Source organism: Anopheles maculipalpis, chromosome 2RL, assembly GCF_943734695.1.
Source record: "Anopheles maculipalpis chromosome 2RL, idAnoMacuDA_375_x, whole genome shotgun sequence".
Taxonomy (NCBI): domain Eukaryota; kingdom Metazoa; phylum Arthropoda; class Insecta; order Diptera; family Culicidae; genus Anopheles; species Anopheles maculipalpis.
The window spans coordinates 17,661,794-17,680,020 of NC_064871.1; the positions used below are offsets into that span (position 1 = coordinate 17,661,794).

General features: G+C 45.3%; 1 protein-coding gene across 1 annotated transcript in view; it reads right to left on the bottom strand.

Annotated features, from left to right (window-relative positions):
- LOC126557535 (uncharacterized) overlaps positions 1 to 9,604 on the bottom strand; it is a 272,688-nt gene extending 263,084 nt beyond the window's left edge. The window contains exons 1-2 of the mRNA XM_050213342.1: positions 9,292 to 9,604; positions 2,166 to 3,687 (exon numbers count right to left, since the gene is read on the bottom strand). Of these exons, the coding sequence (XP_050069299.1) occupies positions 2,231 to 3,687; positions 9,292 to 9,574 (1,740 nt within the window). The 5' untranslated portion in view covers positions 9,575 to 9,604 and the 3' untranslated portion in view covers positions 2,166 to 2,230. The remainder of the gene's footprint in view (positions 1 to 2,165; positions 3,688 to 9,291) is intronic.
- Positions 9,605 to 18,227: the final 8,623 nt, after the last annotated feature.

Sequence of the window (18,227 nt, forward strand, 5' to 3'; positions counted from 1 at the left end):
GTATCGGTCTTTCGAATGCTTAACAACGTCTAGTAGGAAATCTTTTTTTCGTTTAACTTGCTTTCATTCTTCTGATCTCTTCTGTCTTTACACTATACACCGTGAAGAAGAATGTTTTGTTTTTTAAACTTTTCTAGGTGGAAACGGGAATCTCTTGCTCCGGGGTAACTCGGGGCAACTTCGATGACGCTGCTGCACTGTTTCTTGTGATGTCGGCACGGTGAAGAATTTCCCTACAACTACGGTAAACTTCCACCGCTTGCGATGCTTGCGTTTTGTCCATGACTCGTCCATATGCACCACATTCAAAGCAAATATTACCCGTATTGGGAGCGGGGAAAGAAAATTAAATGGGCCGGTGCAACACGTTTGCAACACGAAAAATAAATAAACATTCCCCATTTAGTATTCTTCATCGAGCAATTACTACAGCCTTCCTTCACGATTTTCACGCGGGAAATAACAAAAGCACAAGTGTTTGATGTTCGATGATACTTTTCCAATGGCGAAAATTTAAATTCAACATTTTATGTTAAACAGAAAGTGTAGTAACAATCGCTTGCCAAAAGGATAATATTTGTCATGTGTATTGCATACCATCAGGCGCAAAGTGCCTCATTTATAGTTCAATGTTATGTGAAAATCACCAAATTTGGAGTGTGTTGTTGGACGCTTTTCACAAACACTCATAGACGTCCCAATTCCGTTCCGATAACCTCTCGAATTCAGTCTTTCGTATGTACAAAGGTATTCGATAGAGCAACTCTTCACTAGTACCTAATTAACAAAATTCCTATCTAATACCGTGGTACGCGTGGTATGCGTGGCGACCGTCTTAACGCCTCTCTTCCCGCCTGCCTTGCGCTGCTGTTAGTTTGGATCTCCGCGGATGCTATTTTTACAATCTCATACAGACGCTTATCGTCTTCGGGGTTTCGTATGTGCGCCACGGTACGAAGGATGCTTCCGATGAACGCACGTTCACGGCACAATGACCATGCAGAGGGGAACGCAATATTATTAACGACGATACTGTGGTACCCGCTGACTACCGCGACGACAGACAGTTCACTTTCATCTGGCCCATCCTCGGTCACGGTACTACTTGCCCATGCTTAACGCTTATCATATATGGGGGTTTTACTTATTTCATATATAAATAGAACAACGAGGAAAGGAGTTAACGAAGCGAACGGAATGGCGCTTACAAGGGTGAGAGAGTACACCAGGCACCGCGTCCTTGGTGGTGGTGAGTTGATCGTGAATTGTGCGTGAAGTTTTGCTGCAAAATCGGTTTCAGCTCATCCCAGCAACCCACTGAACTGTGGGCAGCTAACGCTTTATAAGTGCTATTTTGTATGAGGGTAGGGCGGTAAGTAGGAAATCTCTATCTCTGTCTCTCTCTCTTGCTCTCTTTAGTTACAATCAATGCCTACTGGACTCGACCGCGGAACGGTTAGGAACGGATGAAATGAAAAGATGTTGCCCGTTTCCGGTGAATACGGTCTACTACTGGGTTGAGACTCGGTTCGTTTCTAAGCGCTATATCGTCTGCTAGTGTTTACTTCATTCACGCACCTTTACCTCACAACAATAGGTTTGTACAAGCTCATTCATACGCATGTATCGTGTTTCATTCATACCATTCCATTCACACATTTAACAGCTAAGAATGAATAAACAATCGAGCGATTGATTAGATTAGCAGGGAGAGGGAGTGACTATCACAAACCTACTTAACTAACAGGATCACTCGGGTTATACACAAAATTACACAAAAACACACATACAGACACACTCACACAACATACACGGGAAGGCCTCATAGGTTTATCCCGCGTAGTACAAGTGCTAATCCACCTTTTTTTACGCGCATCAACAGTCTCTCCACACTAGTCGATCCTTTCTTAGCTTACACTATAGACTATCCCTTTAGTTGACCACACCCCGGCTATAGATTAGTCGCTTTATACAACGCTTGTTCTGCACCATTTCATCACTGTCGCAACCATTATCGTCTCTACCTATATAACTTTGACTTATTCTTACTGGTAGCAGGAGAAGTAGTAGTAGTAGTAGTAGTAATAGCAGCAATAGTGGTCGCTAGTAGTAACAGTTATAGTAGTATCCTTCGCCGGGTTTATACATCCCCGGTTTCGGACGACTTAAAGGTTGCTCACAGATCACGCTCCTACTAGAGACTGAACAGACTGCGGACCCGGGCCAACAGTCACCGTTTGTACAGTGAGTCCTTGCCACCGCGCAACAGCGACCCACCGCTTCCGCCCGTGGACGATGGTTTAAAGAACCCGAGCACATCGAGCGTACGGCGCGTACGCTGTATCAGCTCGTCCTTGTACTTCCAGATCGTGGTATCACGCACCTGATTCTCCTTGAACTCCTCACAGCTCTTTTTCAACGTTCGCACACAATCGGCCCGATAGTGCTGTAGCTGCGCATCGTCCGTGGACACCGGGTACGAGTGACAGGTACCGCCCAGGCACGCAATCGGAAAGTGATTGTGCAGCGTTAGTACCCGTTCCGGGTTGTGGAAGCATTTGACGTACTGGTTGGGTTTGGTGTAGTTCTTGGCGCGCGTTACGTGCTGCAGCATGTGCATGTAGCGCGGGGTGTCCTTTGCCCACTCGTGCTCATGCTGTTCGCCCCGATCGAAGAAGTACACGTTGCGCACATTGTAGCTTGGATAGGTATCGTTCTTCAGCTTCATACCTTTGGGGACTACACGTTCCATCAGATCGTGCCAGGTACGATCTTCCGGTCGGCGTGGCATAATCACCTCATCGATGTCAAGTAGCGCTATGAAATTGTACTTGTACATATTCTTGTACAAACAGTCATTGTACGGGATCAGCTCGTTCTGGCGCTTGTGTGTGGTTTTCTTCGACAGGAACAGATGCTGAAAGCCGGGCACATTCGGTTGACCACCGGGAAGGGTTAGTGGCGTGACGTGTACCCTTTCCTGCTCCTCATAGTACCGCAGCACCTTGGAAATGTTCGGATGAACCTGTAGCTCGTAGAAGAACACTTTGTCCGCACCGAGCATACCGAGCAGCTCGATCCACTCGACCAACCGCACCGACAGATCATCGTACAGGAAGTCTAACCCTTTGACGCACACCGCAAACCCACGCTTCTCATCGTCCAGCGGTCGGTTGTACAGGACGCGCAGATTGTTGGTCGCCGTGTCGCACTGCTTCTCCACCAGCGACACCGAAGCCGGCACGAGACCGCGGAACGGTTTCGGGATCTGGCAGGCGATCAGATACGGCTGATAGATGCCCTGCTTGTAGTTGCCCCACTTGTTGAACCAGATGTACTTGTACTCGAACGTCTTCACGATGAACGGTTCCTTCTGGCCGTCGAACCACAGCTGACAGAAGGTTTTTTCCCGCGGCTCGATCCGATCGATCATGCCGAGGATGCGTACGGCCGGTCCGATGCGTGACCGCTTCCGGATGTCGTAGTACGCACCGAACAGCTGAAACGTGCCGTTGGAGCTACGTAGCGTCTGCCAGTAGATGTTGTTGAACTCGAGCTCGAAGATTGACGGATAGCGGGCGCAGGAGGCCTTCTTCTGCACCACGTTCTTGTGCTTGCTCCAGTAGGCGATCGGCAGTGAGGGAAGCCGCGATTCCACGTCCCGCACCAGTTGCTCGTCATCGATCACTGTGGAAAAGTGACGAAGCGGAAAAAGAAACGCAAATCAATTTTACCATCAAACATTGTAAGTGTATTGTGTAGATAGAATTGAAGGGGTTCTAAAATGGCAAGTTTTTGGCTTGGTTTGCCCTCTAAAACAAACAGGAGGGAATTGGAAGATCACCAAGAAATAACATCACGTACAAGTCATAACACAGAAGTTGAGGGGACACGTAGACATTCATTACAGTGGATGGACATGTTAAGTATTGGTAAAAGTGATCGATTGCATATTAAGGAGCATTTTTAAAATTCTTATTGAGGTGTGAGAATCAGTTAAATGTTAAATTAAAGAATAGTAGTTTTTAAACAATGATTTTTAGTATATAATTTAATAATACAAATGAAGTAAAGCAAACATCTTGCTATTGGTGGTTCACAGAGGTCTGTTCTGGGCCCTATCACGTGGAACATCATATACGATGCTGTTCTTTCGCTAGAGCTGCCAACAGGAGTCAGCTCTCATCGCCGAACACAGGAGGATGTACTAACTATTGCTGATGGTACCATAAATGTGGATAGAGATCCAGTGGATTGAAAGAAAACATAGAGAGGTTGAATTCTTTCTAGCACAACTCCTGTGGGACGTGGCTGTGCATCTTCAGAACACATCGAACATATAACTGTGGGATTCATCCAATCCGATAGTTGGTCCATCTCGTTCTGATACAGCCGAATCACCATTTTATTATTTTTTTTTAATTTGAATGTAACTGCTTTAGCGAAGAAAGGCGCATCATGAATTCAGTAGCGGTTACAAAACTCAGACATAATGTCAAACAGAAAAGCATTGCGAAGAATCGCCTATCGAGAGTATCGTCATACAGTCATAACGCTGGCGAAAATGACGAAGATGCCTGATGTGAACCCATATTGCTGTGTACATGTCATCGAAATCCTAGAAGAAATCTTCTCCTTTTCTCGAAGATAAAAGCTAACACTCTGAACCAGGATTTAGATTTGGAACCTCCAAACCCACTTTGTGATTTATTTGAACCTAGATCCGATCGTTCCATAGAAGGAATGGAGCGAACCTAATAGATTTCGATCGAAATACTCATCACAAGTGTTAAACTACTTGTGCGAATTGTGTTACATCTTGCTATTGGTGTTAAACTACTAGTTCGATTTGTTTTTAACAGGTAAAAATCAAGGTTCTTAGCACAATCCTTATTTGCAAGCCATTTCAAGTACATACAACGCGTGCTGATAACGTTAAACCGCAGTGTGTACGCATTGCAAATACACTGTGTCTAGGACGTAGCTCGTAACAACCAAAACAAACGAAACCGTGACCATGACTGCCGTACGTGACCACGTGCGATATCGCGATAAGCACGGCAAAGCGAGCGAGCGAGTGAGACTAATCAAATATTTACATGATCTTGTTGCTATTTGTCAAATTTTATTCTATGTTTTTGTTTTGAAAATTCCAAGTAAAATACGTATCACTGTGGCTAAGAAACAGAGTTAGCTTTATCGTATTAATTTCATGTCATATGATACTATTTTTTAAAATTATTTTTACGACGTTATCGTGCAACACAACGAGCAACGAGATAACATCAGATGATGCAAAGCATCGTATCGTATTCGGAATGTCGGGAACACTCTTGGAGGTTAATTGTATGCATCAGCTCTTCTTTATCGCTCACAGGAAACTTCTACGTAGAAAACCTGCTTGTGCCACATGTACAACGAAAAAAAATAACATCCTCTAACGGGATATCCTCATAAGTTTAAATCTTTAAGAAGCTTTTGTCACAGTTTTGTTTCGAAAAATAAAATGATTTTTTTTATTCACTCACATTACCATAATTGAAGTAAAGAGAGCGAAAAATAAGCTTTAAAATACCGACTGATTTCCATATAAACTTGTTGCTTACTCGCAAAAAAAAACCCCCGTCCAGTGGGACACCCCATAAAGAGGCAACATCCGATACTCCTTAGGTACCTAAATGATGCGACGACGGAGCGAAAGAACTGTCCACGAAGAGCATGACCGGATAACGATGCTTTTGATTTGGGAATTATCATTTTTCATTGTGCCGTTAGCCCGTTCTGTGTCCAGATCGTATGACTGCACCCGATGAAGCTCGAGCATCTTCCAGCCGAGCTCCGTGTGCCGCTGACCGTCGATGGGATGGCAACAGCATAACAACGCCGCCAACTAATTAGCCATTCACCTCACCGGGAACGATGGTGGAATGGATTTAGCAAAAGCAAAGCATCCATCGCTGACCAGTGTATGGTGGAGAATGGGTAACGAACCCGATCGCCAGGAACGGCATTTTATTTGCACTACTACTTCGGGAATTGGCATCCGAAGAACCCGATCTTCATTCTACGGTTCTGTGACCGGTTCCCGGTAGGAGAAAGGCGTTCCATGAATGAGTAAGTGGAGCTGAGTTTGAGCAATAAATTCGAAACGTGTGCCTGATTCTCTTCCCAGTGCATACGCGTCGTAGGTGTGCAACTGGATGCCACGACGACCTCGACGGCCCCAATCGCTAGCCTCATTTGAGCGGCCACTTCTTTAGTCCACTTTCTTGAGAAGAGGTCACAGCAGCAAACACGTCCCGAATTGGGAATCGAAAACGAAATCAAAGCTCATGATGGAACCCTTAATAGCATTGGCGCCGTCTTCGCCTTACCTGGAGAGCCAGAGACCAGATTCGATGAGTGGTGATTTTCTGTTTGGTCAGAACAGAAACGTCTGAATCGATATGAGGGACCGTCCTCCACCGTCCACAGTCAAAGTACAGTTAGTTGATCTAAATCCCGAACCGATTCCCCAGCCAAAGGGGTGTTCAAGGTTCAGATCGTGCGATCACCTTCCCGAACTCGCGAACGCAAGGCACTCGCGATAAATCAATAGACAAAACGCACACGACGAAAGCGTCCGAGGTGGTGATGACGACGGGAACTGGTGCCGGTGACGTTTCCACTGGACGAAAATAGGTAAAAATCGGAACGAATCGTATGATGGACATGGTACGGTGATCCATCCATCTCACCCAATCGGTTTAAACCCTAGGGCGTGGAGCTGAAGGACGGAGGTCGGAAGGCGTCCTCAAAAGATGGCCTCCATTCGGTGGGAGCGCATTCCAGAGGTTCGGGTTGGGACCATTACTTCTCACACGGCATGCCGAATGTCACACTAGTTGGTATGTTTCGAACAGCTTCGAAGAAGCAAAAAGGTACGATCGTTTGGTAGTTTGTTTGGAGTTTTCCATCCCGAACACTTTGTCCTCGATTAGTTTCCTGTTTGGATGATCGAGGCTGCAGGTGGTAACGTTCTACACAGGACAGATTTTTTTTTGGGTCAATCAACAACGATGCAAATCGAGGGTTTTTTTTGCTGTTGTCACAGTTGTTGTTATCTCGGCGAATTTTTAAGCTGTTTCCCTGCTTTCCAATAAATAACACTCTAGCACTCGATCTTTTTTAAGATCGCCTCTTCATCCTGAATATATGCAAATATTCAGCAAATGCTAATTTATTAAATTCCCGTTTTAGTTTTGGGATAATTCCCATAAAGGGGATACACAATTTTCAAATTGGGGATAAAAATGGGATTATAAATAGCTTGTTTATGTTAAACAAAGCACACCTGATCGTACAAGTGTCAAAAGCACTCAGGTTTGGGGTATAGGAAGTGGGTCACAAGAATAAATTTGGGAATCCGGATGATTAAACGAAGCAGAAGAGAAATTTAATAAGATTTCTTTCTTTTCTGTATAAAAAATCACTACCCAATCGTCATAAAATACAATCGACTGGGCGATGCCGCTTTCAATTCAACTATTTCCCTCCCGATTACGGAACGGACTCGCATGTATCGGAACAGAACAGTCATCAAACATTTACGATCGATTCGTTGTTAAACTTTCCAACGACCCTTCGCTGTACCGGTGCGCTCCTAGCGCATTTGTCATGCCATGCTACACGTTCTACACTTCATTTCCCATGGTTTATCGCATCGGACTAGAAGAAAAACATAAGTTTTCGGTGATTGGATGAAGCGTGTGTATGTAAATAATGTTTTGTTGGCATCGGTTTACGACCGTCGTAATGCCGGTTCTGCTTGTCGGAGCCGTTTTGAGGATCGCCCAACATCCCCCGATCGTACACTCTCTAGAGACATTGCCGATAATCGTCGGCTTAAGGAGAAGAACTTTTGTACCAAATGTGTCTGTATGGAGCCCTGCTGTCACACCCCGCCCGAGACAAAGTGGGCGTTAAATTGCTCATGCGATGACAGACGCAATAAATTTGTCCCTTACGGTGCGCGCGTGAACAACAACCAAGACAGATTTGATACAGTGGGCCGACATTTTCTCGCCCAGCCAGCAACGGGAACGTACGTCTTTTTGACACTGTCACCACGAAGGTACAAAGTTTTGACTTGTTTGGTAACGTATCGATTAAAAAACGTTTTATTTATTGTTTACACAACACTCGGAATCGTAAACCGATCGTATGAAAGTCAGCGTGGTACGGTTGCTTTACCCTTTGTGGCACTCTGGCGGAGTACAAATAAAACGCGACCGAAGCGTTCGAAGGAAGTTGATGTTTACCTCGTGCAAATAAGCTTTGTAGCGAATATCCGAAGACGAATTCAAATACTGTGCTTCAGAACGGAGACGACATCAGTCGGATCGGAGTCGGATAAGTATGATCGTTGCGGTACCTTTCTTTCATACATTGTTTAGCGCAATTTATGCGGAATGTTGTAAAGTGCTCTCAGCAATAGGGAAACCATATGCACAAATTATCCTCACAAATCAATGCGGCAAAGCTGTAATATCAATTGCAAACGATTGAGCATGTTGCTATAAAACATGTGCTAAATGAATTGTTTTCTAATGATACCGCAAGTTCTTGAAGTTGGGGAGAGTCCTCGTGGCATCATGGATCAGCAATTAAAGCCTGGCTCCTAAGAGCTATTAAATAATTCTTTCCTGCTTATTTACGACTCCAGCCAAGTGGAATCTGGCCGAGGACTCGTCGAGAGCGGGAGAGACATAAGAAGTAATTTATTTGGCTTTAAAGTGTTTGCCAACTGTTTGCTATTCTGCGGCAGCGTCCCTTGGCTGACCTCGCAGCAGACTTCAGCAATCGATTAAACGAGCGGTCAGTAAAATCTTCAAATGCAGTAATGCAAAAAAAAAGAAAAAGTAACAGACACCATCGACAACAGCACGAATCAAACATCCGGGAGTTTCCGTGCAGCAGCAACAGCAGCTACTCGATGGAAGTTTTTCACTTAACAGTCTCGTCGTCCAACCGTTTCGAGTGGTTCTGGACGAGAACTGCAGACACGTCCCACCCCGCACAAGAACGTCCACCCGGAGCTCGGCTGTTGATGATGAGTCTCCATGAAGTACCATAATGGGACGGACAGGTTTCGCATTTTATTAGCTTCCCTCCCCCCCCCCCCCCCTCTGGATTGTGACCGAAGAATGCTAATCATGCATCAATTCCGCCCCACACAAGAGCCGGCACGCTCGAAAGGGATCGCTGCGGTGCAGGACGGTATGGCAATGGGTAATCTCCACGTCGACTTACCAGCACGATTATCGACGAGCACCTCGTCAACGCCGGCCATTGCGCCCGCCAGCCCGGCCGGCGACAGGTAGCGGTCAGTGGTGGTCGAGGTGGCCTCATTTCCGGTCCATCGGTTGTCCTTGTTTAGCAGTAGCCGGCCGTTGATGGGCGACTGCTGGAACTGGTGCTGCATCACCGGGTCGCCATTCAGCTTGAAGAAGCCCAGCACCAGAAACGACCAGATGCCGAGCCCGAAGATGAACTTGAACACGACCCGCGTCTTTGACGACATACGGTGCGACATCGTGGTGGCCTTGGGCGGTGTGTGTGTGTGTGTCGCAGCGTGCGTGTGTGCCGAGCGGGTTAGGAAGATGAAAATTGATACGCCAAATGGGGCGTTGCACTAAGCTGCAACTAGCGGACGGTCGCTGCTGAAACTACGCGAACGGTGCATCGGTAGGCGGCAGCTGTCTCATGGTGTGTACACTGTTGGTGCGTTGAGTTGCTCTTGGCTGATAGCATCGACGAAAAAGCATCAGCGAAACTGTAAAGACAAAGACACGAACAACACGTTAATAGGCAATCTTTTTGGAATTGGCTTTAAAGCTAATGTGCCTTATAGGCAACCCGTGTGCCGTCGCGGTGGGTAGAGTGGTATGATGGATGAGGCAGACATAATTAGACACTAAAACGCATCGTGCAGAGCTGTGTTGTCGTTGTGGTTGGATGGTGGGGCGGAACCGAAACTTCCGTTTATGTGACATGCACGCGAATGAAGCCGATTGACGGACGGGTGAAGGTAGCACGGACCACAAATATTCCGATTAACCGATAAGTGCTTGCGGACAGCGTTCCAAAACTGCGCCAACTCCTTGCTCGTTCGTTGACTATTCTGTTTTGGTGCATTGGCATTGGCGGGAGGCCACGGCCAGACCTTGTACGGGTGTATGTCGGGTGGCAGTCACCTTTGCGGTAAATTCGACGTTATCGACGAGAGTGCTTTTGCTGGTTGGAGATTTCAGAACTCTTACACGAAGCCACTGACATCGAGGGATGGACTTGACGTAGCCGTTAGCGACAAGCCAGAGATGCAACCATTTGCATAACGCAGCCCATCAATGGTCAGAACGAGTGCGTTACATCACCTGCCGACGTGACGGCGTAACAGGCTCGTAACGATGTCAATGTCAAGAACGAACCGGATCATTTGTTTGACGCGATCGGACCGATTGATAGTAATTAGCCTTCGGGGTACTCAATATTATCGTTCGGACGGTGTTAAACGGTGCATGCATAATGAACCCGGCCCGATAATGGACGGCAAGCAGGAGCATGTGGTGAACTGTATTTGTTGGGACTGCTGTGTACGTGCCCGGGTCCGAAAGTAATATCGGACAAGTTCAGGGTTATTGTTCAATCGTCGATTGATTTTGAGCTGATCGTGAAAAAAATCGCGACTGAGTTTAAATGTCATCCGGAACCGTTCCCCCGTAGGTGAGACCTGACTATCAAGCTACGTGGTATCAACAAGTCTCGTAAGCCATTCGATGTCTTCATTCTGTCTAAGAAGAAGATTAAGTCAATTCACTTTATCAAACGTTAAAATTTTTGCTTAGTATAGCTTGGAGATCGATCACTGAGCAACGAAATTCTAATCCAGAGCAGCCAGTTCTATGAAATATTTGAAATTAAAAGTTGTCCACTCTATTATCGAAAAATGGAAGCGCTTGCTAGGTAAAAATTTGCGTTCAGATGGGTGTTGATACTATCGATTACCTCACAAAACAGTGGAACGAGAAAAGACGATACCGGTAATCAACTACCCAAGCAGCAAACCTGCCCACATAAGACACAAACTCCCCCCCAAAAAAAAGCAAACAACTTCCCAAACCAGTTGTTGGTGCGATCGCCCCTAATAGGGATTAAGAGCGATCGCCTGATCTCGTCGTAAGGAGGCATGTAAATTTAACTAATTGACTGATATACATTTGTATCCTTGTTTCATAAAACCCCCTTTCTTCGATATTTCGTAATAACATCGACGTATCTTGTCCGTGTAGACACTTTCCAGCTAGTCGCCCAACTTCCAGCCATGTCACGTTGCTTCCGTTTGAGCTTGGGATTACATAAAAATTAGCATTGGCCTTCGAAATCTCCGCATCCGCAGTAAGAGTGTCTGCCACTTTCCTCTTCCGTGAGATGTGTGCTTATGAGTGAGTGTTCGGGGGGGAGCCTTTTTTTCGGACACATCATTACCGATTTAGTTTGTTGATATGTTTTTGCCCCTCATCTTTTCTCGCTCTCCAACGGAGGACAACTATGTTGCAGCATGATGGGATGTAAATTAAATGTGGATAGTATAGAGAAGCAAAAAAATAGCCCAGTGTGATCGTTCCTTCATGTAAGTGAAATTGACAACAAGCACATACGACGGAACAAAAAACAAACGACAAAATGTAACACTGTAACACGGCCCGGCGTCACCCGTTTGCCCCTTAAAACATCTTCTGGCCGCTGGGGTAAAACGGGATTTGGGGCCATGGACTGCCATGCACATCGGCCCGTATCTCGTTACGGTGACATAACGACCGAGACCGGACCGGAGGATGCACACGCTGTAAGCCGATATACAAGCACACACACGCAGACGCTGGAGGGCAGTTACAAATTTAAAAGCAAACAGACGAAAAAAGAGAACGTTGGATGCGACGAACTGCAAGATACATTCGTTCGGTTGCATCTGCATTCATCATGGATGGTGTCTGTGTGTGTGTTTGTGTGTTTATAGTCTGCAGCTTCTCGACGTTCCATGCCGATTCACGCCGCTGAAGGCCGGTCGGTAAAAGGGGTTTACAATTTCCTTGGAACTGGTGCGCGCCTGTGGACCACATTTTTCGCTAAACATTTCCTTACCATCGAGGAAAAGGGCTAATGGTGGTGATGGAAGTATCAATCTTTGAATGGTTTCCTACATATGATAGTTTACCCGTTCCCTGGCAGGCAGTGTATCTCGTGATACAGGGGTTTCCATTTGAGCAATGAGCTGTGGCATATTTAAAGGCGGAATCCTTGGACAAATGGATAGAACAGATCGTCTATTATTGCGGGATATCTTCATTACCAGCAGTGAGGTCAGCGTAATCAAACATCTTCACAATGTTGCGAACAGTGTACGTGTTCGGGGCAAATATGCTCCACAAACTTGCGTCACATTAGCGCGTTCGTGCCGTCTCCTCCGGAGTCAAATTTCACTCCCAAAACCGTTGTTTATTTATTTTGTCCATCTCGATCCATCCCGTCCACTCGATGGCACCCGAATAGGGGGTGGAAGAAATGAAAGCAAGCACGAACGATTTTTTTTTTCAACATCTTGCTTTTCGCGGCTTCGATCACGGGATGGCTTTCGCCGGATGTGTTTATAGGCAATTATTAATTCGTAAAAGTAGGCGCAAAAGTTGTCGGATCGGATCTGCTTCGACTTTATATTTTAAGCTACAGACACACACACACGCGCGAAAAGTGTAGCTGTGCTATGCTGCAGATGGTAAATTCCGTTTGGCACAGCTTGCACAGATGAGGAAGATCGGCTAAATATGATCTGCCCACGTCGGTAGGAGAAGGTGTATAAGCAATCCCAGTAGAAGAAGGTCACTTTTCGGTGCGATTTGGAAATTGTGTTTCGAGGGCAAACAAGACCCCAAGATTGTTTGATATCGATGCATTACCGGCTGTACAAACGGTGTGAGCAGAAGACGTTGCGGGTCGACGCTATGGTGCGGAATAGCTTAATCTTTATACGATAGTATATCAGAAGAATTATTGCGGAGCAATGTGAACCAATTTATTGTGGCTATTGGTACACAAATACCAAGCGATAAATCAATCGCGAAATTGAAAAAAAGGGGCGCACAATTATTCATACTCGTCAGCAGTACCGAGAGCTGCCCTTGAGGATTTCACAGCCGAGAATGATTCATACAAGTGCAAATGAAAATTGTAGTGCGCCGATTTATCGTTCGTGATGATGATTTGCATTGAAAAGTGTACCGTTTAATGGGCTTTTTGGTATTTCCTTTTCTCTGATGTTGTGTTTTTTGCAACTTAATGAAACAACCATAATTACTTGGCACAGTGTTGCTAGGGCGGGCAATTTTGTGATTCACCACGGGCGGGGAACTTTTAAACTCTAAAGGAAGGAAAGATGAAACATCCTTCTCGGAAGGATCACCGGAAGCGTAAGCTGTATCTGGTGCCTGTTACTGAAAGGTATCAGCTTGCCGACAATCCACAACAGGAATGAACTAAGCTTAGACGCAGGCTGGAACATGTATGGGTTAAAATGATTGGATTTGTGTTTTAATAGTAGAGCAAGCTTTTAACGATTAGAAGCATGGAATTGCTTCCTGAAAATTGTTGCCCTACAAAGTTATCAATCTCATTTACTGTACAGTGAGTGTTTCCAATGTAATACGAGTCACTTAAGTAGGGTTGAAGCGTGTAATCGATCGTGCTTCAGTTAATCTACCACGTTGACCTTCCACTATCAGCTAGCTTGTACGATTAGCGTCCAAGAATAGTTGAGTTGTCAAACATACATCAATTGTATGTGTGGAGCGATGTATAAGACTCATATAAAGCATGTATTTAAGGGATTTCTGGCATAACAAAAATTCCATACGATTTCATAAACATAACCTTTTTCATCTTTGTTTCGCTTTGATCTTTCCTTTTCATCCCATCTCCCAGCCACATCCCACTATTGTCCTTGAGGTCCTTTCCTCATTTTTGTTGTTATGCTGCATATATGCGTGTGCGTGTTTGTTACGAAACAGTTGTGGAGAAACGAAACCTTACGAAAGGTAAAAGGAAAGGATGGCTATCGATTACCTACGAACAAAAGCCACAGTCGTCTACCTAGCAACCTGACACATACCTACAGGTTACCGCCTAACAAGGGAAGCTATCCTTACCTCTCCACCAGATATCCCGATCACCTTCCCTCCAAACAACGGCACGGAGGATTTTTTCAAACAAAATTTACTCGACTCTCGCCTCTTATCGCATCTTTCACGCGGCACAAAATGCAGCATCCACAATGAAAAAAATAATATACACACAGACAACAACGCACACCACAAACACAACCTATCTTGAGCACTTCCAATTCCTTGCCGGTGCCTTCCTTTGTGCTCAAGCAACAAGAACGATCATCTTCACTTTTGTAAAACACGAGACGCTTGCCTGAGCTGACGATGGCTGCAATTTTCCTCTCATCACTCACTCATTTGCTTTGATTTTGATGCAACGTCGCTACTTTTCGCACTCCAAAGAGGCATAATCGCACATACACACACACTGCACAGAAAAGTGGAGAAAATCTTACGATGCTAAGATCTTTCCCTTTCTTGGGCTGATAAAACGAGGCTCACCGACCGACTCGTTATATTCTCGATTCACTTTGATCAACTTCAAAAATCACTTCACCACTTTACAGACAACAAGATGAACGTGATCAATGGTTGATTTGTTGTAGCCGCTTCTTCACTGTGTATGCTCAGCGTATTTCGTACACCCTGCACAGAGGCTACCATCTAAGCACACACACACACACACGCTTTGGTCAAAGATTTTGACTTCTTCTTTTGTGCGAATTTTTCCGTTTTTCTTGCACTGCACAAGAAAATCTCACGTGCACGGGCTGCGGTTTCCTTCTGCTTAATTATATTGCTCGTTCTCCGCGCACACATACCACACCGTGCGTGCGGTTGCTTGGAAACGGCATTCGCTTACACGCACTCAGAGCAACCGTAGAACGAACCGACGGGCAACGTACTGCGAAGCGGAATGACGATCTTCGATGTACGCTCTGGACCTCCTGGGTACACGCGCGATCGCTACGCAAACATAAAAGCGGTGCGCGAGAGAACCCCGGGAGAAAACGCACCGCAACATGGGAGAGAAACGGCCAAGATAACGGCACGAAGATCGCGTCTTCGTCGATGACCTCCCTCACAACGATGACGTCGAAGATTGACGATCGGTCGGTTCCAAAATGATGGCAGCGAATGCGAGCTTAAGTTATGCTCTCGCACTTCTGCTCTCTAACGATATCTCTCTTGCTCAATCTTAAGTCAGCCCGGAAGAAAACCGGCTTAACCTGCCACGGATGTTGTGCGTCGGCTTTGATTTTAGGCTTCAGATGGAATGCGTTTACTCGATACGATCGACCGATCGACCCGGAGCGATCGTGTTCGGCAAAGGGATTGCACCACGCACGTTCGAATGGATGACTCCTGCACGGGCTGGCAGGTGCAGCATGTGAGAAGGAATTCTGCATCTTTTTCATTCGTGTGCATGTGTCGGATTTATGCGTGACGTTTGAGCCAAGTAAGCCCCTGGTGCGTACTGCGTGCATCACCTTCGGTCGCTACACGGCTAGTCGTGTATGGGTTCGTACGGCTGCGTGTAAGATTGATCGAGAACTAATCGATTTTAGTGTAACACTTCATCGAGTCCGATTGATTAAGGCAATTTTGTACTATTTTTAACCGTGGCCTAAGGGTGTTGAAAAGGTTCAGTCTAGACAGACTGCCGTACTTGAACTTGAAGTAGCTTCACAATCAACCATTGCCGTTGCTTTCGACGCACCCTGTCCGACTAAACCAGACGTTTAGAAGATTTATCCACATAGTAACGCAGATAACGGGCTTATCAAACGCCTGAATCTACTTTATCCTCTGTACATCGGTATCTTATTTATTTTATTTAGTTTAAGCATGGCGGTTTACGCTGTACCGTCACATCGGTACTATGATAAATTTTGTGATTCATTTATCAAGACAGCTAAATCTGCGTCACTAACGACAAACCTCAAAAAATGGGAACAAGTGACTCAGCTTAATGACACAGATTTGCGTCGCTGGAATGTCCCGATCGTCGATTCGCAGTGTACGCTAAAACTTGTCTCACTTCGATGGACTATTTGTTCGCTACGTTTCCATTTCAGTGTCATCCAACAAAAAAAGGGGCGTTAAATATTGGGCAAATAGGCCCGATGTCAGCCTCAGTCATCGATAAGTTTTAGAAACCATGTTCCCTGTTCCGTAAGGGTATTTAGTGTTTGGGTGTGTATGTGTGTGACTGTGAGGCGTAATATTCGAAAGCGCCGTTTGGTTGAATAATCGAACACACGAAGCGTGTTCCGCGATCGTCTGCACGCGTTACGCAACGGCAGATAAACGCTTCAACACATCCCGGGGACTGTGGATGATATCGGCACAATTGAATTCCGGAGCTGGTTTCGGTGACATAGTGTGTATTAAAGAAAGATGGAGTGAAATGAGCGGTGGTGATAATAAAATGCAAATTATTTCGGTTTGAAGCTTGGCTTTCCCAGTTTTTTTTTTATTGGGAAGACATTCAACTATCGATTGATTTGGAGGGTACATTCCAAGGTTGGAGTGAGATGCGATTTTTTTTTTGTTCAGTTTCGAATATTCACGCTGCACATCTGCTTCAAAAGTAATAGTTTTGATCAAATTTTTAAAACTCCTTTTGAATGCTCTGGCGCGATGGTAGAAAATGCCAAAAGAAAACTAAAGCATGTGCACAATACGAAACAGAACCCAACGTTACAATCAGATATTTGCACAAACACTGTTCTGGTTCTCTTTTAAAACGTCTTTTTTTCATACTGTAAGCTAACTTCATGTCTTTCGTTCTCGGTATCATCTTTTCGCATCCATTTCAAGATGACTTTTCTTTTTCTCCGTTCCTTACTTGTTCTCCAAACGGGCCAGTTTCGAATGTTGTCGAAACGCACACGCATGTATTCGGAAAAAAGGGCCACAATAGGGATGTTTGCAGCATCACAATCACATTACTACACACTGTTGATACAAACTTTTTTTGTTGTTGTATTGTTGTGTGTTGAGTCGCTCCGTATCTTCCCGTCTTCTTGCATTTTCTTGCTCTATGTGTCTTGACTTTATGTTGTATCGTCTTTCTGACCCTGCGGTGACCACCACAGGTGGTACCGGTACCCAGAGAACTACTCGATCTTGCGTCGAGCCCTGAGGATGTTGTTTTTACTTTATCTTTCCCTGCTCTGACCACCTTCGGCTCATTATTCTTATTCCACCAGCACGTTCTCGGGCATCTCCGTTTACATCATCAATCATAGAACGATCTGTGGCGAGGAGAGTTGCTTCTTCTACATTCAAATGTACATTCTCAAGTGATCCGATCGTGACTCATTACCCATCGTACACAGACCTCGGAACTGAGCTCAACGCGGGAAGGGCATCAGAAAACAAAAAATCATTGGGCTTCTCTCGGATCCCGCCATCAATCCCCGATACGATACGAGCCCAAACTTGACCCGTCTGGTGAAGGTTATAAAGATGCCTCATACCATTTCCGACGCGCAGTTTATGTAAGACACAAACAAAGCGTCTAGAGGTTAGTGGGCTTCTTCAACAGACCAACAGACTGTTTACAGCGCATGGCCTCAAAATACAAGATATCACTTGGGAAGATAAGATTTTGCTTAATCGTTCCTTATTTTGCTTATGCTTGTGCGGCTTATTATAACGCTATTGCAGCACCGCTGAGGAGAATCAGAGTCGAGGGATGATCTGTTGTTTTCATTTGCAAACAGTCAAGTCAGGCCTCTTCGTAGGACGATGGGAATTGTTGCCTTTTTTGTGTTTGCGGTCGGTGTTGGTCGAAACTTACTCCAAACCGAAAAAAAAGAAGAGACGAAACACTTGATAAGTAAGCTAGAGTCTATTATGACCGCACCGGAATGAGGTTTAGCACCTGTCAGAATGAGTGACAGTTCATTTGCAGATAAAATAAAACGAACATACCAAAACCGTTAGTGGAGAGAACATCGTGTTGTCATGCTAAGCACGACGTGGACAAGCATTAATTAGTTACGAATGGATTATTTAGAA